Raw genomic sequence first — 21,939 nt, forward strand, 5'->3', positions numbered from 1 at the left:
CAGGAGTTGTGCTCCACTTTTAGCTGATTATTTAGACAAACGTTTTCAGGGCCTTGGTCTAGAACCTGTTCTACAATACATAGCAAGAGGTACAAAGAATGAAATTTTAGTTGATGTGAAGAGAAATGATTCCATCGTGCTTGAAAATGAATTTTTAAAAAATGATTAAATTCTTATATTGATATCTATTTTTTTCAAGCCAGTCATTTTAGAGTTGTTTTGAACTTAGCTGCTTTAGATAGTTTTGGTAATCTAATAATTTCACATTCCTAATGAAAAAATATCCCTTCCCCCTTCAGATTTCTTTAAAATCACATTTGTGCAAATTCTCCTCCGAAAGAACGCCAATTCGAGAGTCCAAGGGTTTTCTGAAATTGAGCGAGGAAATCCAGATTCCATTCCCTAAACTGAGAGTGGCTTTGGTAAGCGTAGGGGTTCTAGACAGTTCAAACCTGAGTATTTTCCTAGGATACCTGAGAAACTGCTGGGGTCACTGCTTTCAACCCACTCTCCTTTTTTTCTCCCTCTATTAATCCCAAGAAGAAAATGGAGATTGGAAACTGAGGAAATAGTAGGGCATTTCCCCCTCAACAGTTTCGTCTCGCATTTGTGCACTGAACAGTGCTCAGACACCTTTCAGTGGCTCCCCATTTCCTACCAACTGAAGCGTGGTTCTTTTATGTAACATTCAACATCCTCAATAAACATGTCCCTAATTGAAATTTTTAGCACTTTGTGCCCCTCTTCTTTGGTTAAACTAAACATTTAATGCTTAACCTGATGGGTTTTCTCCCTGTCATAGCTTAGTTTTTGCTACCTGAAAGAACCTCCCCATCTCCTATCCTTGCGTACTGAAACCACATCCATCTTTCAAGGTCATTGGCTGGGACATCGTTTTCTGACCACAGATGATACACTGTCATTTCTTGCTTCATATCATAGGTTTAATAATAATAATAATAAAACCCCGTAAGATGTGAGAAGGGAGGATCCTGGTCAAATTATTATGTCTAGCCTTCGCCTAACACAGAGTGAATGGATGAAGGAAGTAATTAATGTAATTAACTCCTGGTAGATCAGAAAATCTTAGATAGGGTTGCCAGATTTAGCAAATCAAAATGCAGGACGCCCAGTTATATTTGAATTTCAGATAAACAACGGATACTTTTTTTTAGTATAAGTATGTCCCATGGAATATTCACGACATGTTTATGCTAAAAAGTATCGTTGTTTATCTGAAATTCAAACGTAACTGGGCGTCCTGTAGTTTATCTAGCACCCCTACTTGGAGTGCAGGGGTTTCCCGAAGCGCCTGGCTTCCTCCCAGCAGGTGCTCAGCATCTGTGTAATTGTCATAGCGAAACCCAAACCAGCCCTGCAGCTTCCACAGCTGCACCCGTAGCGGGGCGAGGCCACGCGACCGGGACAGACAGACACCCTGGTTGGAGACCGTCGCTCGAGACTGGCGAAAGGGTCCGCACCCGGGAGGCAGCCCCACCCTGTGGGCTCTCTGGACCCCTCGACAGGTTTCGTCATCCCCCCAGCCCTCGACCACCCGCCCTACCCTCCATCCCGTGACCGTTCGTCACGGGCCAGGAGAGGAACTCCCCGGCTCTTTGATCGCTGCCTGCCATTGGCAGGGCCTTCCATCCATCACGTTAGGCTCCGCCCATGACGCTAACGTTTCCCGGGCTTCGTCTCTTCCGCAGGCCGCGGCGTAGCTGGCGATTGGTGGAGAAGGCTGCGGCCGTCCCAGAGGAGGCGAGGACGGGGCGGGCTTAGGGAGTCGGGGCGAGCCCGAGCTCGTCAACCACTCGTGCGGCGGTGGTCGCTGGCGTCCCGCCGGCCAGCTCTGTGTCGCCCTGCACTGCTGCGGCCGCCGCGGAACCATGGCTGTGCTCGTCGTGCTCTTGTCCTTCTTGGTGGCGGGTAAGGCCCCGGGCCGCGGGACTCGGGGGCGGCCGCGGGTGGGCGGCAGTGGGGCGGATGCCGCAGTGCGGGCAGCTGGCGATGGCCTCGGCCCAGCCGCCTCCTTCTCCGCCTTCTCTCCGGGCCGGCCTGTGGCGGCGCGGCCTGGCGGGCTTGCTGGGGCCGGGCGGGGCTGGGCTGCGTGGGGGCACCTGAGCCGGCCTCCACCCTTTGCCTCTTCAAGAAAGGCGCGTCCGCCTGTCTTGCTCCAGCCTCTTCCGGCTCGGGAGGCGCTTCGGAGGACGGGGATGCATTTCTCAGTCAACTGTTGAACTGCAGCCCTCTGCGAAGAAGTGAAGGCAGACTTCTCAGTTGCCATTAGCTGCGGCTTTTCTTTGCATTTTTCTGGTGTCTTCATTTCTAGCGGTTATCATGAGTAATTGGTGAAATCTTCCCACTCCCCCCAGTGTTTCAGGATACGGAAGTTGGAGGTGGAGTAATTGTTTTTGTATGATTATTTCTCAAGGAGAATTTAAAGTTCCTCTCAGTAGTTTGCAATAGTTCCCAATTTTAAGGATTTGGAAACTAAGATGTGAGTCACGTTCTTAGGGTCACATGTCAAAAAATGGTAGTTTTCTCCGTGGAACCTAGGTTCCCTAGCATTCAACAAGGGGAATGCAAGTCAGCTCATAATTGGCCTCTTACCGTGCATCATGTAATTCGGTTAATTTTACACCAATCCTTAGAAGAGGATATCACCCTCGTTTTACAGAGTGGTCAAGCCTAGATAAATTACCCAAACAGCACACAAGTAGTAAGCCGCAAAGCTGGAATTGAACTCAGATCAGCTGGTTCCGAAGTGTGGGCCTTTCCCATTATACATGTCGTGGCACAGGTGTGAGAATGTGGGAATGATGGGGGCAGGGACTGGGGGCCCAGTGGTGAACAAGAGGCCGAGTTGAGAACAGTTTGGAGGAATGGGTCCCTGTTCCCCAGTGTGTCGATTCAAAAGCTAGACGTTAAAAATCTGTAGGGCGCCTGTGCCGCTGCTCTGTGAGGTGCTGAGATGCCCCACTTTGGGAATGGTGGTTTAATTCTACATGAAGGTACAGACCTTTGATGTTTTTGAAACCTGCAGGTTTTCTCCATCCTTGGAGGTGCCCAGTATTGTGTGTTGATGATAGTTACACTTACTTTAGTGACCCCCAAATTTTAAGGTTGTGTTGTACCTTTCGTCTCTGGCTCTGTCAAGGTCGTTCTGATCTATCTACTCAATTTCTTTGGGGGAATTTTTTAAGTTTTTAAATTCCGTTTTTGAAATTTAAAGATCTTCCTTCTGATACTGTGATTTAACTGAACATCTCGCTGAAATTCCATGTTTTAATGTTATGATTGATATTATTTTGATTCAGTGAGGTTTAGGGGTTTTTGTTAGGTTTTGGTCTGAGGCAAAATAATTGCTTCTGTATATGGTTTGAACCTGCTTTCCTAACTATAATAGTCTAGTTCATACAGATCAAGAATCTGATCCTGTCAGCTTCTGCACTGCATGCTCTTGGCAGATGAGGTGAAATTACTATTTTCCACAATGACTAAATGTGACTTAATGGAAAACATCTTTAAGAGATCTGACTTCTCTATTTGAGAAAAATATATATAAGTCCTTTACAATGGTGTTACCAAACCAGAGACCAGGGGAAGGGATCTAGGGTTATGAATACCAGGTCATGAGGAGTATTTGAAAAAAATTCAGATGTTTAGCTTGGAGAGAAAAGGCCAAGGGTGAACACATGGAATTTGAAGGGATGTCACGTTGAAGAGGGATTCAGTTTGGTCACTGATGCCCCAGAGGTCAAAAGTAGGAGCTGTTTATTTTTTCACTTGTTGATTCCATCCCCATGCATAGATGACAGCATAGTATGGTGGGGAGTTCCCAAAGAGGGGAAGGATTCTTAACCTCTCTCTCAGACTGGGGAGGCGGGGGGAAATTTCCCTCGGCAGGGTGCCTCACCGGCAAATGTGTGAAAGGTTGGGGTGGGAAGAAAAGCACAGAGGTGTGAGAGCAAAAGAGCGAATAGTTTAGTGGAGCTGAAACGCATAGGGGTTAAGTTGGGGAGATCCCAAAAGGAAGGGTGGTGAAGTGCTTTGGGTGTTACATTTTGGATTTTGTTTCAAAGGCTCCGGGCATCGAGTGAAGGTGGTTGAGCTGCAGGGTGAATGTTCAGATCTGTAGTTTGAAAAGGTGCTGGGAAGGCTGGATCTGAGAGTGGCATGACAGGTCATAAGGCGGCCAGTTCTGTCAAGCCTCGGGAGGGCCTGAAGTGGGGAGGGCCTGATGAGGACCCTGGGCATGGAGGGGAAAGGGTTGTGAGATAAGAAGAAGAACAAAAGATGGACAGAATTCATTGGTTGATTAGCTGTGGTGCTGAGGAAGGATTTAAAGATGACTAATTCAAGCAGCTGGGTGGAAGGTGGTGTCATCCTTTGATACAGAGAATGTAGGAGGCGTGTATGGAAAAATGGTGAATTCAGTTCTGAACCTGTTGAGTTTGAAGGACCCGTGGGGCTTAGAAGGAGACGCTCAGCTGACTGTGGGGTATGTAGGCCTAAGGTTCAAGGGAAATCTAAGCTGAATATAAAAATCCGGGAGCCATTAGTGTGTTTTTGGTGCTTGCAGTCTTAAGGAGTAGATGGGCTCAGCCAGGGGGAGACTCCATTGTAGAACAGTGTAGGATAGAAAGCAGTGCGGGTCAGAAATGGAGCTGCAGATCTCCAAAGTGGAGTGTGCCCAGTGATATTGGGATGCCAGAAGAATGTACTGGAAATTCCATTTGTCTTTTATTTTCTCTTTCTTTTTTTTTATAGTAACGGTCAGATATTTTTGTAGACTGTCCCTCAATTTGGGCTTGTCTGCTATTTTCTCATGATTAAATTGGGAAGAATACTAAGGTGTGTCATCGTTTTAAAAAATTTCTATTTATTTTGTGTGTTCTGTAATATATTATGAATATATATTTTATACTAGAAATGTATACTTTATAAGTAAATATATGTATATTGGGAATACTTTCAAACTTTATACTGAAAGGGTTGAAATCTCAAAAGTTTGGACGTCACTGCTTTAAAGGATGGGAAGGGGAAGAAACTGAGGAGAAAAGTAGCCGGAGGGATTGGAAGGAAAACCAGGGGCCCGGGCTTATGGAGGCCAAGGCAGGAGAGTTTCAAGGAAGGGGTTGTCAGTATCAGTTGCTTTGGGAAGTTACATACATTGAGGGCTGAAAATTGTCTTTGGGATTTGGTGAGTCATTTCAGTGGCATGGTGGGGTCAGAAGCTGTGGGTTAGGTAGCAAACAGGAGATGAAGAAGTAGCAGAGCCAGTGATGGCTGACAACTCCTCCAGGATTCTTCGTCTGAAGGGAAGCAGAAGTAGGTGGAGGCTGGTAGGACCAAAGGAAGGGTTTTGTGGTTTGGATTTTAGAATGGGAGCACCCTACGCGTATTTTTATGCTGAAGCGAAAGAGCCAGTTGAGAGGGGAAACGGCTAGTGCAACATGTGGCTTCATTCATTCAATCAACAAGTATCTATTGAGCACCGGTGTGCCAGGCACCGTTTTCAGCCCTGGGGATATTGTGTGAACAAGACAGACTGAAACCTCTGCCCTCGTGGAGCTCTTTTGTACAGGGCCAGCTTCGTATGCCCCAAACCATATAGCCACCTAACTCCTGATACATCCTCTCTTCCAGAATACAGACTTAATAAACCCTGAATGAATAATTCAGTAGGTGAATGAATGAAGGTCCCTTGAAGGCTGAACCGTGGGATATTTTCAACCAGAGGAGGGACATCCCTGCCAGCACCTGGAAGGAGAGGAGATAAGGATAGGGGCTTGTGCAGATAAACTTGTGATGGGGAGAGGAAGCAGGAAGCTGGAGGAATTCCTGTGCTTTCTCTTGAAGCTGGAGATGAGGTTATCTGGTGAGACTGAGTTGGGAGTGATAAAACTGGAAGTTGAGAGAAGTTGGGAAGCCAACTTCTTAAACTTTTTAAAGGGTTAGAATGTTGGGACAATGGAGATGATTGCTGGCAAACGTGGCGCTGAGGTGGCATCCCCATTCACTGGTCACATTCAGGTAGAGGATGGGTGACTTTCTTTCAGGTATCCCGGAGATGCCTGCGTGAAGCAGCAGTTTCTCAGTATAGGAGTCCTTGTAAGGTTTTCTGAAGCTCTAGGCTGCTGAAGGACTGTTGTACAGGCGTGGAAGTGGATTCTAACTATAAAGTTGAGGCAAAGTAATTTAGTAGAGCTCTGCTGGGGTCGAGTGAGTAGGGCTGCATCTCAAACAAGGCAATCTCCAGATCCAGATATTGTTCTTTAAGTGTGTATGGTATTCAGAAAGTATGCCTTCCTTGCTGCCCCATTTTCCTTAGAGTTTGCAGTTAACTACTACTTCAGCGAAGCAAGATGTCTGTCATTTACAAACTGCCATTCCATCCTGCTAATTTTTGTCTGCCTTCGGGTAGAGCAGTTTGGAAATTCCTGCTCTAGTGGCTGTGCTGAATGAAACTCATAACTCTTCATGTTGTATCAGCACCATCCTGAGGCCTTTTATTTACTGTCAATACTGCAACACCAAAACATTTACTGTTGCTTCCAACGTTATTCCCATAGCCTGTAAGTGGTACTTTCCTTAGGTCAAGAGAGTAACAGTGATGCTTTGTTAAAGTCTAATTTTCCTGTACTAGGCATGACCAAGATTTGTTTTGGACTTGGAACTAATCTTTTCATAGGAACTCGAAAGTTTCCATTAGTTACTTGTCCTTGTGTAATCTAGACATCATTGGGTTAACTCACGATGGGTGAAGAAGCAAGATACCTACCTCATCCTTAGCCTTGGAGGGCCTATAACATAGTCCCTTGATTCTCATTCTCACCTCTTAATCCCAGGCCCCATACCCCTAGACTAGTTGATTTTATTATTACAGAATACCTTTTCTCAGCCTCTTGATATGTGCCTTGGAAAAACTATGTCCTGGACTTTGTTTCTAGAGTCTGAAGTATTTTACATTCTGACTGGTAACGTGGACCCCCCATTTGACAGTACTCATTTCAATAGCTTTGCCTGTGGGACATAAGGGAAGCTATGATCTATCCTAAGATATACTAACCTGCTGAAGTTTTGGCGTGATATACTAGGAATTTTATGAATTTGCATTTTCAAGAGAGGATCGATGGTAGAAATATTTATTTGTTTATTTATGGCTGTGTTGGGTCTTCGTGGCTGTGCGCGGGCTTTCTCTAGTTGCGGTGAGTGGGGTCTACTCCTCGTTGTGGTGTGTGGGCTTCTCGATGCAGTGGCTTCTCTTGTTGCGGAGCACGGGCTCTAGGCACGCAGGCTCCAGCAGTTGTGGCACGTGGGCTCAGTAGTTGCGGCTCGTGGGCTCTAGAGCGCAGGCTCAGTCGCTCCGCGGCATGTGGGATCCTCCTGGAGCAGGGCTCGAGCCCGTGTCCCCTGCATTGGCAGGCGGATTCCTAACCACTGAGCCATCAGGGAAGCCCTCGATGGTAGAAATAATTTACAGATTTCAAGTTTCTTTTCTTCCTTTCTGGTCTGGGCCAAGGTTTTGGTTTTGGTTCTTTAAAAATGTGGAGAAATGCTGCTGATTTCTAATTCTTGCCAAATTGCCACATGCCCCTGTTTAAGGGCCATCTGTAGGAAGGCACCTAGATCATTAGGAGAATCTTGTTTCATAGTTGTAACTTTGTTACAGCAGAATGTATGGACTTAAATTCTTACAGTGATACTTTGAAAAAGAATTTGTTGATGTTTAGGTTTTAGCATTTTGTCCAATCAAAATTTAGTATGCTAAAGTCAATGGAGAATGGGAAAGTATGTATTATATTTAATAATTTTCAATGTGGGTACAAAAGATTTATGATGGTGATCATTTATTAATCTGTTTTCCTTTCAGGTGTCTTAGGGAACGAGTTCAGTATATTAAGATCACCAGGGTCTGTTGTTTTCCGGGATGGAAATTGGCCCATACCAGGAGAGCGAATCCCAGACGTGGCTGCATTGTCCATGGGCTTCTCTGTGAAAGAAGTATGTGTATTTTAAAAAAATATCTGGAGCTGCTTGTGCAAGCATTTTTGTTGATTTCTGCTAATATGCCAGGAAAGCAACGGGCAAACATAGGTCCAGGTCACAAAAGGAAAAAGCTTATTTGTAGTCAGGGAGATTTTGGATAAGTGTTCGAAGCTCGGTTATGAAAACAAATCATTATAAAAGATTAACCATGTAATCGTTTATTCATAGTAGTGACGTTCTTTGTTATATAAGAGAATGCATCTGTCCTACTATTAATAGGATGTATAATTTTATTGTGTTTTTCCAGTACATGTGATAGATTTGTGTCTTGGTTCAGGCTGCTATTACAAAGTACCATAGACTGGCTGCTTTATAAACATTTATTTCTCACAGTTCCAGGGGCTGGAAGTCTGCCATCAGGGTGCCAGCATGGTAGGGTTCTGGTGAAGGCCCTCTCTGGGTTGCAGACTGCCAACTTCTTGTCGTACCCTCACATGGTGGAGAGAGCCGGAGAGAGCCCTCTGGGGTCCCCTCTGTAAGGGCGCTCTAAGCTCATTCACGAGGATTCCGTCCTCATAATGTAGTTACCTCCCTAAGGCCCCTACTCCTAATACCGTCATACTGGAGGGATTAGGATTTTGCAATATGAATTTTGAGGAGACACGTACGTTCAGTCCATTGCAATTTTTTACGAATGATAAAATGTATATGCATCTTACCTGAATTTAGGAAAATAGTGTGGTCAGTAGCCATAACCTTTTGTAATAACTGGCTGCTTACATGATTGTTGCGTAGGGGGCCTAGGTCCCGTCAGTATGAGACATTTTATAAAGCTCAGGGCTGGAAGAAAGGAGATGGAGTTTGCTCTATCTTCCTGTCTCCTTCCACTTTAAACTTTGGTGCTCTTGAGGTGGTCTCTAGATGTCATCAATCACTCAAAGGAACATTCTTCCTAGGTCCTGAGTGCCCTTGAAACCAGAAGCAATGCACGGGAGCTGCCTCTGCTGGGCCTTTGGGTGGAGCCCCCGCGTTCCTTGCGTGAACCTGATGGGTTGTTTACATTTAAGGATGAAATTTGTACCTAGTTCTTTACAAACTTAATTTTGACTACAAATGGCTGTCAAAGTAACCTTTAGAAATAATTACTAATCAACTACTGAGAGTTACTTTCAGCAGGAATTTTATTTATAAAGCACTTAGTCTAAAGAGAATGTTGTAATGGTAGCCTTGCTGTGTCACTGTGAAAGAAAAGTGATGCTGTAGGTAAGGGCAAAGAATGATGTGAGGGAAGAAAATGTCCATGGTTATATGGAAAAGAGAATGTTTTGTAATCTGGAATTTGAAAAGTACCTACATTTTGTTTATTTGCCTGCTTTTTTCCACAGAAGGTTTGAGATGACTTATTATTAGACTTTATTGTTTCAAGTCTGTAGAAGTTTAAGAAAACGAAATCAGCATCCTCAATTAGGAGATTGCAACTACTGCTTTAAATAAGACATTTGCTGTCCGTGTGAGTTTTCATTGCCAGTGTCATCCCAGTACCCCGTAATTCTGCTTGTTAGATGTTATTAGGGAAATGGTTTCCTGAGTTGATAATTGGGACAGTTTCACACTTTTCAATGTGTAGGACCTTTCTTGGCCGGGACTCGCAGTGGGTAACCTATTCCACCGTCCTCGGGCTACCGTTATGGTGATGGTGAAGGGAGTGGACAAGCTTGCTCTACCCCCAGGCAGTGTCATTTCGTACCCTTTGGAAAATGTGAGTATTTATTATAAAGAATTAAAGGGATGCATTTAAAATTTTGTTTTGTCAGCTGTCATTATGGATTGTGTTCTAAGCATTCGTGTTTTTTTTTTTAATGCACTGATAGTTTTTTTTTAATTATATGATGGTTGTAAATTTATTGAGACTTGGCTGTTTGCCATGGATGAGAATACTTTCTAAGGTAACAGGTAGAGAAATTGGCCCGCTCTCAGAATAGTCAGAGGCTCAAAAAAGAGAAACCAGTTGAGGGTGTAACCTGCTGACATTTTCTAGGGCATTGTTTTGTCACCTTCCCTTCAGAATTTTATCATTTTTGTGTAAGAAGGAGACTGGAGGCAGTTTTGCTGGCTCACTTATCCCTTCACTGGCCTTTCAGGCAATATGGCTGACTGAGCTGTCGTGAGAGGCCGTCCTTCTACTGTAAGCATATAGAAGTCACCAAACATCTTTACATGTATCACTAAACTCGAAAGCAAGCAAGGGGTACACACAGGTGCCAGATATGAATAGAGAATTCAAAAGCCACAGTGGTGAGCAGGAGCTGAAGGTGAAATTGTGTTCCCTACAGAAAGCCTGGGGCTATAAAATGCTGTCTTGTTCTCTTGAAAGGAGGACTATTAAAACCCCAGCTGCCCCAGGGCTACCATGAAGGAGCTGGGTTGCCACCCTTAGCTGTGGGGCCCAAAGAGCCCCCCTAAGGGAAATCGGAACTATGGGCTTGTGCTGTGCAGTCACATGCTCCAGATTCACACAGTCCACCCCACACAGACACCTCCCCAGCCCAGGGCTCCTCGGTAAAAAAGAATCGAAGAGGAGTTGAATTTACCAAACACTTGAAGGAAAAAAACGCCATGAGAAAGTCAGCAGGTGCGACAAACAGAATTCATCCCCCTAGAACTACTGCAGATAACAGACCAGCCTCAAAAAGAGATTTAAAAATACATACATTAAAATTGTGAAAGAGTTAAAGGAAGGGATAGAAACCAGAGGCAGTTAAAAGATATTTTTGATATGTGGTGCTTTCATTTTCACTTAAAAATATTTTGTAATTTATACTGATATACTGATTTCTTTAACCCATGAGTTATTTAGAAGTGTTGTAACATATGGGTTCTTTCAAAATAAGTTTTGATTTTTCAGTTTCTAATTTCACTGCATTGTAACACTGGTCTATATGATGTTGATTTTGGTGGTGGGGCATGTTTCACACTTTTCCTGTGGTCTAGTATAGATTATCTCCAAGCACACATGACATGCTTACAAAAAATGACCATGTACTAGGCCACAAGGCAAATCTCAGTGGATAATAATCAGTATCATATAAACCACCCTCTCTGACCACAATGCAGTTAAATCTGAATACAGTAACAAATGATACCTTAAAAAATGCTTGGAAATGGTAGAAACAAACACAAGAACGACTCCTCAGGTTTAGAGCACACTGAGGTAGACTAAAGCCAAATCAGCACCTAAATATAGTGAAATTGAAGAACTGTCAAGGACGCGGACGCTAATAATCTTGCCAGAGAGAAAAGACGCTGTCATGACAAAGGAATGAGAGCAAAATGGTAGCAGATTTCTCATCATTGCCATTAGGGACCAGAAGCGCAAGAAAGGAAAAGCAGGAATTGCATAGTATGAAGCTAGGCTGAGAATATTGTTTAAGTAGTTATAATAAAATGATACAGAAATGAAAATTATAACTATTGGGAGGGTGGAGAGAGAGAGTGCTTGTAAGGGGACAGGGCTGTGGTTGGTAATGTGGGAGAGCTAGATCCTCATTTTCTATAATGGGCGATAAATACATAATGCCTAAAATTAAAAAATCAAGACGGAGTAGTATAAACATTTAGAGGTGGTGGTAAAAAGAAAAGGAAACAAAAGATTTGAAGGTGAGTGCTATAAATAGGTACTAAGGATGTAATGTTCAGTCAGCATGATGACTGTAGTTAACACTGCTGTGTGATACATGTGAAAGTTGTCAAGAGGGTAAATTCTAAGTTATCACAAGGAAAAAAATTTTCTTTTTTGCTTTCTCTTTTTTTTGTATCTATATGAGATGATGGATGTTCACTAAACTTATTGCAGTAATCATTTCACAGTATATGTAAGTCAAACCATCATGTTGTATACCTTAAAACTTACACAGTGATGTATGTTAACGGTATCTCAATAAAACTGGAAAAACTAACTCGAAGTGAGGAAGAAAAAAGACGGGGGAGGAAAGAAAGTACCTCATAGAAATAGGAAATGGATGCGCAAACTTATCTTCCATAGAAAGTCTTAGATAATTGTCTCTTTAAACCGCATGTATATATATAACTCTTAAAAATTAATTTTTAAAAAGCCAACAAGAAAAGATAGCTGGAATAGACACAGTCCTAAATAATTCATTGGTTGAGGAGAAAATTATGGTGGAAGTGTTGAAATTATTTGGAACTGAGTATCACAAATGTGCCATATATTTAAAAATTGTGGGGCACAGCTAAAGTGGTAAGAAGCAGGAAAATTTATAACCCTACAGGCACATGTTAGATAATTTAAAAGATTGGAAATTAATGAGCTAAAGAAACCAGAAGAATTTCAGAGTAAATGGAAGGAAGGGAACAATAAAAATGCAAGACGTGAAAAAGATACTTTTAGTCTTCGCAAAGATTATTAAGTAGCTTGTTATGTGATTTCTGTGAAAATCACTGTAGAAGATCTCTTTTAAAACCGTATATATGGGGGCTTCCCTGGTGGCGCAGTGGTTGAGAGTCTGCCTGCTAATGCAGGGGACACGGGTTCGTGCCCCAGTCCGGGAGGATCCCACATGCCGCGGAGCGGCTGGGCCTGTGAGCCATGGCCGCTGAGCCTGTGCTCCGCAGCGGGAGAGGCCACAGCGGTGAGAGGCCTGCGTACCGCAAAAAAGGCAAACAAAACAAAACAAAATGTATATATGGGACGTCCCTGGTCCAGTGGTTAAGACGCCGCGCTTCCACTGCAGGGGGCACAGGTTCCATCCGTGGTCAGGAAACTACGATCCCATAGGCCACACAGCACAGCCAAAAAATAAAGTATATTAAAAATCCAATATGCCATTAAGATTTTCATTAGCCTACAATCCAAAACTAAACATTTAAAAAGAGGTCATGTTATTGCTTGACCCTGACTGACTGCTTCTAATCCTTTTAGTGGCAGTAGGTGGAAAGATATAAAGCTCTGAGGAAAAATCACCCCCCCCCAAAAAAAAGCCTTAGAATTCCACTAAAGCTTCTATTTGATTAGCTAGCTGTTATCATTAGATTTTCAAGTCCTGTAGATACAGAATTTACATTTTTCCCAGGACAAACGTGTATCCTTATAATGTAGTAGAAGAAAACAGTCATGGGATTTTAAGCGTGACCTTTTTTCCTTTTATAGTATAGCAGTCTATATAATTTTTTCTTTTCCTTCACAGTTTGGCGCTCACCTGACTCAGTAGCTTCTCCAATTTGATTGCTAGGGACACGTTACCTTTAATCTTCAACTTTCCTGCTGTGTGTGCCACTGAGGTGAAATGAGGCTGGAGAGTTTGTTACATGTTCTCGTATTCCTTCCAAAGCCCAAGGAAGTGAAGTGTGTGCTTGCAAAAGGAGGAGCGCTTGTGGCTGACTCAGGGAGCTTGTAACAGGATGCTTTTGCAAGCTGGAACTCTTCCCCTTCTTCAGTACTCATTAACTTATTTTAAGAGAATTTGGGGAAGAGTTAATATGCATCTTGTGTAAGAGTAAAAATAGATTACACTTCACGTTTATTAATCACATTTATTTCTGCCTGGCCCACGTTAACGAGCTACTTATACACATGAACCTTTTAATAATAGTAAAGGGAATTACTGGGGGGAAAAATCACTGTACGAAATCTCCATTAAAACAAAAACATTACTACTGTACTGCTTGTTGTAATAATATTAAGAATAAAATAAGTTTTTGAGGGGAAAATTACCATAATTTATTTTAAAAAATAATGTGGGGCAAAAACAGGTCTATGGGAATAGACGTCAGAATTTTGGTTACCCCTGGGGGTGGAGGGAGTGGGGAGAGAGGCTTGTAGGGCGCTGATGTTTTGTTTTGCTCTGGTTGACTTATATGAGCATATCCATTTGTAAATATTCCTTGAGCTTTGACTCCAAGACCTGTGCACCATATTATGTGTATGTTTCACTTTAATAATAAATTCACGGAAAAAAGTACATTTTTATCACAATTAGCTATTTCGGTTTATTAATATCATGTGTTCCCAAGATAAATTTCACATTCAGAATTCTTGTGACATACTTTATGCCTTGCCTGAGTCTTCAGTCTATCTGAAGACCAAACCCTACATCTTATAAACATTTTTAAAATTCTGAAATGAAAAATGGTCTCTTTCAATTATATTCAAGTCTTCAAATTCCTTTGACCTTCTCTTAAATGCAAGTTAATACATTATCATTATTGTAGAATATACATTCACTGTGGCACATTTTATCAATATTGAAACCAGATGTATTGCTGCTTAAAATACCTGAATGACCACCAGAAAATGGTCGTTTGTGGAAGGTAATGTTTTGTCCTTTATTTTGCACGTTTTTTCTCATATAGGCACATTTGGAGACACAAACTCATTGGCCCACTAGGGGGCTGTTTAATCATCTTGTGCCCTCAAAAGGGCTCTTTGTGTTTGGATATGATTTTTTGATTTCCATAGAAAATGCTGGTACATTTTTTTTAAGGCTCTTTTTTTAATACTATGTAAATGATTTTTCTTCCCATTTTGGTTCTGATAATAATTAAGATCTCACTATTAAATTTCAGGCAGTTCCTTTTAGTCTTGACAGCGTTGCAAATTCCATTCACTCCTTATTTTCTGAAGAAACTCCTGTAGTTTTACAGTTGGCTCCCAGTGAGGAAGTAAGTGTGATACAGTTTTTATTTTAAATGCTTTAAAAAATAAGCTTTCTTTATTTAATGAAAATTTATGAAAAATGCTGACAGACCTCTGTATATTGGAATTATTCTGTAGAATGTAACAAAATTTTTGGATTCTTGCAGAGAGTGTACATGGTGGGGAAGGCAAACTCGGTTTTTGAAGATCTCTCAGTAACACTAAGACAGCTCCGCAATCGACTGTTTCAAGAAAACTCTGTTCTCAGTTCACTTCCCCTCAATTCTCTGAGTAGGAACAATGAAGTAAGTAGTACAGTTATTGAATGAATAAATGAACATCATTAGTAATTTCCCATTTCTTATGCTCCTGACTTTAGAGCAAACTTGACCTTTTAGAAAATGAAAAGTTTTGCAAGTTTATTGCTTGGAGTAGATTCTTTTTTCCTTTAGTGTAATTTTTAAAAAATGAATCTCATGAATGAATTGACTCTGAGCTGATCTGTAGTAATAAATAGCACTACATTCTAGCGCAAGGGTTGCCACCAATTGATCCTGACAGGCCAGAAATCACAGTAACTAGTTGGTAGAGCTGTGTGGACCTGGTAATGTGGGAGCCATTATTCACTGCCACTTTTGATGTGTTGCCTCATTTTTCTAATTCATTCTTGACTGTACAGTGGAGGGCACCACCCTTACTTTTGACTCCTGTATGCCAGCTTCACCACCTGTTCATGCACCCTCTTAACCACATGGCGTGCCACCTTTGTGGTAGCCTCCCTTCTTCACCTACTCTGGATGACCAGGACCACCATCTTTATTCTTCAAGGGATGTGAGCAAAGTAGGCTATTGGCAGGACCTAGTTGCAGTGCGCCAGAATGTTCTGATGCCCTGAGGGAAAACCAGTTTAGAGTTTAGATGCTTTATCACAGCTTTATCAAAAATAAAGCTGTTGGGCTTCCCTGGTGGCGCAGTGGTTGGGAGTCCGCCTGCCGATGCAGGGGACGCGGGTTCGTGGCCCGGTCTGGGAAGATCCCACATGCCGCGGAGCGGCTGGGCCCGTGAGCCATGGCCGCTGAGCCTGCACGTCCGGATCCTGTGCTCCGCAACGGGAGAGGCCACAACAGTGAGAGGCCCGCGTACCGCAAAAAAATAAATAAAATAAAATAAAATAATGCTCATTTCTTTCTGCTCTCTGCAGGTTGATCTGCTTTTTCTTTCTGAACTGCAAGTGCTACATGATATTTCAAGTCTGGTAAGTAGGCTTCTCTAATTTTTCAGTTCCATTTATTCTGGTTCCGGAAGACATTTCTAGAGAGTCCTTGAATGATAGTGAAACCAGTCAAAAAGTTTATGTGCCCTAGATTTATGATTCCATGAAAGTTGAGAAATCAGCGGTGGTGTTGGGAAGTTTGAACTCATCTCATGTTAACAAATTACTTTGCATTTCTACCTTTAGGAGGGATAGTATTAATATATCTTCCAAGAACACAGGCTTCTGACCTGTTGATTTCTTGTCAGACATCAAGACTTAAACAGTCTGGACTAATAATGCAGTCGACCAAGTCAGGAAAGGAATATATATGCCTGTAGTGTATATATATATATATATATATATATTTGGTGATTTTGGTGAATGACTTTTTTTAAAAAACCCTCCTATGATGAAATAGAAAATCTTACCCGTGTGCCGTCTTCTGAAGTTGTTGCCCAAACTCTCAGTGGGGTTGGTTTGGGGAGTGTGGAAGTGTAGTGCTGGTGGTGTGGGAGGTGACTGCTCTGTGAGCACTGATGGCTCGTCTCTTCTGGGATCAGTCTGGTCCAACCATCTGCTCTCTCATACCCTGGCCCGTACCTGAGGTTTTTAAACTAAGAAATTTTTAATTTTTAAAAGAGCTTTTATTATAACTGCTCCTAAAAATGAGATTTGTGTTGGATTTGTTTTATCAGAAACTCGCATTTAAACCAGTTCTGTTTGCCACCGTAAACCAGTTCTGTTTGCCACCGTTCTAGACTATTGTGGTACCCTGGGGTGTTTCTGCCTAGTTTAGTTAGGTGTAAAACTCCAACTGGCTGTGTTTGACAATACTTCATCTATTTCCTTTTGTTCTCCTAAGTTGTCTCGACATAAGCATCTAGCCAAGGATCATTCTCCTGATTTATACTCACTGGAGCTGGCAGGTTTGGACGAAATTGGGAAACGTTACGGGGAAGACTCTGAACAATTTAGAGATGCTTCTAAGATCCTTGTTGATGCTCTACAAAAGGTAAACCATCAGTGAATGGGGTGTGAGCAGTTAGAGCATTTGACTTTTAGGGAAAAATCTGCTTAGTGAAATTATTGATTGAAGTGTTTTTACTCACCTTCTTTGAGGGGCCCTCTAATTTCAGTGACCGAGGATGGAGTAGGTCACAGGTGTATGTTGGGATGTCTGTCTTTTGTCTTTTTTTTGGCCTTGCCGAGCGGCTTGCAGGATCTTAGTTCCTCGACCAGGGATCGAACCCGGGCCCCGGCAGTGAAAGTGCCAAGTCCTAACCACTGGACCACCAGGGAAATCCCAGGGATGTCTCTGGTAAAATATATCTAACATAAATTTACCATTTAACCATTTCTAAGTATATACAGCTCTGTGGCACTAAGTACATTCACATTGTTGGGCAACTGTACCACCATCCATCGCCAGAACTTTCAGCTTCCCTGAAACTCTGTCCCCGTTAATCCCTATGAAATAACCGAAGGAGAACACTTAGCACAGTACCAGACATTTAGCAGATACTAGTAAATGCTAGTTTCTTCTGCCCTTGACGTTATTCACCTGCAGCTCTTCAGTGAGGCTTCATAGTTAAATCTTTGTAGATGTTTGCTATCAACCAGAGACAACAAAGATTTCATTTTTCCTACTTCCCTGCCCCCAACTTATACACCAACAAATTCAGTGACTACTCCTTTCTGGAAGTAATTTTATTTTGAACGTTTATATGTTGAATCTTAACACTTTTCTGAATGTTTAAACCTTTAAGACTTGCCTATTTTAAGACACACTGTATTTCATGAGCCAGTAGGTAATTGTATTTTTTCTTGTAGTGCACAGAAGCTTTACAAAAATTTTAAATAAGTATGTGTTTTGAGATTCATAGTAACGTCAATAACTCTTCAGTTTGCAGATGACATGTACAATCTCTACGGTGGGAATGCAGTGGTAGAGTTAGTGACTGTCAGATCGTTCGACACATCCCTTGCGAGAAAGACTAGGACTATCCTTGAGGCAAAACAAGCGGTGAGTACGTTTTTAGATTAACTCTAAAAACCCCACTAAATCCTGTATCACTCGTGGGCAGTATGAATGAGCAGTCAGTAAATCGTAGGTTTCTTATTCACGTAGGTATGTGTGTTTTGCCAGTGATGCTCAGTTCTTTGGGGTTGTAATCAGATAATGCAAGACTTTGTTAGGGATAAAAGCAAATGTGTCAGAGCCCATAAGGTAATTCAAATATGGGTATTACAAGGAGACCTCAGAAGTTAACATGAGGGAGTGGTGTGGCGCTCTCAACTTGTGGAGTCTGCTTTTCTCAGAGGTACATTGTCTTTGTGGTACAGTCTCCCATTTTCCGGCTACGTACACTCTCTATTAATACAATTTTGACCTGGATCTTGCTTTGATTTTTAAGCATTTAGAGGACATAGGCAAGGGTGCCAGCCCTAGTAAAACAAGCGTGTGTGTGCGCACGGCCAAGAACATTACTTACAGCTGGCTTCATCTCAGAGCAGGCGGATTCCCAGTCGTTTATGGACGCTCTCTTTGGGTCCATTTTGCAGCCCGCACTCTCCTCTGTTTTACCAATCGCTGTGTGGGACTTAGAGGGAGATGCTCAAAAGTAATGAGTGTGTTCAAGATAATCTAGATGTGACTGGTTTGCGATTGTTTTGGAGTGGAAAGACCTCTGTTTAAGACAGCATGGCAGGCTAGACAAACCGAAATTTTCCGACTACAGAGCTAGAAATAGTGGATAAAAAGTAAACACCCTCTTGAATGCACAGTTTAACTCTCAAAAAAGTAAAGGAAACTCTTAAGGAGCAACTAAGAAAGGGACCTGGATAACTGTGTTAGGCTGTCCTGGGAACATTTCCAGTTGGGTTACTGAGCAACTGGGCTCTCTGTGGCAACTGGGCTCTCTGTGGGGAGTTGGAACTGACGCCTCCCCGTGAAGCTGGGACCCTGCTGGGACCCTGAAAGGGCTGTGCCCGCAGTGAGGGCAGACTAGAAAACAGCCTGCCTGCCAGCAGAAGGAGACAGGAAGGCAGCTTGGGGGCTGTGCAGTCGGGGTATGTGCTGGGGGTGGAATGTCTCTTAGGGAATCCTTAACCACAGGGCCACCTTTATGTGGGTTTGAGGCTCAAATTTATACTATCCGCAAGTTCTAGGAAGCCCCAGGCCAAGAAACTGACACAAACCTCAGCCCCAGGCTGGTAAGACCGGTGGCCTCCAGCAGAAGCAAATGTAAAGCCTCCCTGGCAGGACACACCTTCCACACACAGCATACAAAGTATGTAACATGTAATACTAGTGAAGAATTCTCAAAATTAAACGTTATAAAGCTGAAGAGAATACTTGTTCTTCTGAAGCTCCCTCTTGTCTTATTCCTTTACCCTCCCCATCTAGAGGTAATTGCTCTCCTGAATATTATGTTAACCATTCCCTGGCTAACCATTCCCTGGCTTTTTCTTTACAGTTTTAATACATATGTATTTATCCTTAAATAATGTTTGGTTTTGCCTGTCTAGAATCATACTATATGTATTTTACTCTGAGCAAAGGCTCAGTATTGTTTTTAAGAGCCATGCAAGTTGATAAATACAGCAGTAAAATGACCTGAACTACTCTATGTTCCACTGGATGTGCCACAATTATCCATCCCGTTGATGGATATCCTTGCACATGTCTGTCTTGGTACACATCTACATCTACAAGTGTGTTCCCCAGGGCATGAACTGGCTGGATCACAGTATACTTACACTGTCATGTTATCGGCGTTGCAAGCAGTTGGAGCACTATATGTACCTCCACCAAACAGTGTGCTTACCTTCTCTGTGAAGCCTTCTCTGTGAAGGCTCCCCTTCTTGGTTCCTCCTAATATAAAAGGAGCTCTTATGCCACTTATTAATATAGTTTGTTAGATAAATGAATCATAGCTAGCAAACTGGGATAATTTCCTAACTTAACATTCTTCCCTCTTGATTTCTTTATTGTAGAAGGACCCATCAAGTACCTATAACCTCGCATATAAGTATAATTTTGAATATCCAGTGGTTTTCAACATGATACTTTGGATAATGATTGCCTTGGCCTTGGCTGTGATTATCACCTCTTACAATATTTGGAACATGGATCCTGGATATGATAGCATCATTTATAGGATGACAAACCAGAAGATTCGAATGGATTGAACTTTCCTTATGCCAACTTAGAAAAGGGGTTTGGAAATTTTCGTTATAATAAATCTTTTAGTGTGTAAAGTAGATAGTATAAAAAAGCAGATTTGTGTTCTCTATTTTGTGTGCCTGTGATGATGCTCTTTTAGAGCGAATTATAGCTGTGTGATATAGATGCTCAAATACTATGACTGATATAACCATTTAATACAATTAATTTCATTCCATTTAATATTTGGAAACATGCACTGAAATAAATATTTCATATAGGACAGTTTGTGTTGGGAAAATGCACTGAATTTGAAATGCTTAAAATGCTTAACTTACTTCCTTACACAGGACAGGTGAAAGTGATAATTGGACTGTTATATACTATGAACATGAACGTCTTAATGTAAATACCTCTGAAACGAGTAAAGGTTTTTAACTTCAAGCAGCTCTAAACTATGTATGTGCTTATATAGTCACTTAGATTTGGACTTCCATCTGATTGACAGACTATAGCTGTTTTTTAACCTCTTCTGAAAGTTTGGTGATCCGAATGGTCAGGTGTGGATATTAAAGATAGATACTACATTGATGTAAACAGGAACTAGCTTTGTGGAGTTATAGATGCTTGTAATTACACACACAACAAAAACATGTGGGGGACATCGTGGGGCATGATTTCAGTAATTTTTCCCCTTTTGTAAGTTACTCTGGTTATTCTATAGAATGCTAAGTGGAAGTAGATGCTCCCTGCTTTTCATGTGGAAGTGGACCAATAATAAAGAGTGGCAAATAAAGTTAATAATGATTCCAAATTTGTGTCATTTCAATATTAGATCTATTTTATATTGTAAAAACCTAACTGAAAAGGGTTTTAATCTAATCAAAATTGGCTGTAATCTAATCAAAATTGGCTGTTTTGTTACACAAACTGTTTATTCTCACTGCCTCCTGAGATTCATTACCAATATGAGGAAGACATTTCAATTACTATGCTTGTTACTGAATTTATACAGAATATGTGATAAATTCACACTTACTTAGACTTCAGGTAGGGAAGGCTTAAATTTCCTTCCCAGGGGCAGGGCAGCACAACTCTCATACTGAAGTAACTTAGCTACATAATCCTGAAGTTTAAAAATCTAATTGGGTAAGCTGTAAGAATTTAAAACGGTATCCCTTAAGCCTTTACCTTATTAGTTCTTTACCTTATTAGTTCTTCATACTCTACAATCAATTAGTTGTAATATTCACCTTTTTGAACCCTACTTGGGTTTAGTATTAGCTCTGTCTGCCTCTTCTTTGCAAAGAACATCAAATCAATAACCTGAGAAGACAGAGTCTATTTAGCTGCGTTTTCTACCACTACTGCAGGATACCGCTGACAGTTACAGTGTTAAACTTCCATAGAGTGGAGGAAATTTTTGTTTTCTTTTTGCCTCTCACTGAACTATAAATAGTGAAGCTGATAACTCCACAGGAAAGAAAAACTAATGGCCCTAAAATCATTCAAGTGTTCTCCACCACTACCCCCTGCCAGGTTTATGAGGGTGAGGGCATTTTCCGCAAAAACACTCTGACCCCCATGGAACCCAACAGGGCCTATGTCTGGGGAACAGGGATCTACAACGCTGCAGAGCAGTTAAAATTCATTCTTCTTTCACAAGTTTATTATATAAATATTGCCACAGAAGTTAGATTGTTATGATGAAATATGAAGTAAACCAGTGCCTTTGTAATTTAAAACTGATGAGACTAAGTTCTAGGAGAAGAAAAAAATCAACATGACAGCACTAATCCTTACAGGGTAAATGGCATTAGCACCCTTCCATCTGTGGTAGGCAGAAAGCAATTAATTAAAATAAATGTTCTG

General features: G+C 41.9%; 1 protein-coding gene across 1 annotated transcript; it reads left to right on the forward strand.

Moving 5' to 3' along the window:
* The first annotated feature begins 1,791 nt into the window (after nucleotides 1–1,791).
* On the forward strand, nucleotides 1,792–20,871 carry ATP6AP2 (ATPase H+ transporting accessory protein 2). Its single transcript, XM_082681039.1, has 9 exons — nucleotides 1,792–1,929; nucleotides 7,880–8,010; nucleotides 9,623–9,754; nucleotides 14,578–14,673; nucleotides 14,815–14,952; nucleotides 15,849–15,902; nucleotides 16,765–16,914; nucleotides 17,806–17,925; nucleotides 19,899–20,871. Exons 1-9 carry the CDS (start codon nucleotides 1,890–1,892, stop codon nucleotides 20,091–20,093), a joined length of 1,056 nt encoding a protein of 351 aa, XP_082537165.1. The 5' UTR covers nucleotides 1,792–1,889; the 3' UTR covers nucleotides 20,094–20,871.
* The last annotated feature ends 1,068 nt before the right edge of the window (nucleotides 20,872–21,939 follow it).

This window comes from Grampus griseus (genome assembly GCF_964374135.1).
Source record: "Grampus griseus genome assembly, chromosome: X".
Lineage (NCBI taxonomy): Eukaryota > Metazoa > Chordata > Mammalia > Artiodactyla > Delphinidae > Grampus > Grampus griseus.

Coding starts and splice junctions, on each gene's coding strand:
- ATP6AP2 (XM_082681039.1), top strand. CDS start 1,890: ATGGCTGTGCTCGTCGTGCTCTTGTCCTTCTTGGTGGCGG. Junction 8,011..9,622: donor TGGGCTTCTCTGTGAAAGAA/GTATGTGTATTT, acceptor TTCAATGTGTAG/GACCTTTCTTGGCCGGGACT. Junction 16,915..17,805: donor TTGTTGATGCTCTACAAAAG/GTAAACCATCAG, acceptor ATAACTCTTCAG/TTTGCAGATGACATGTACAA.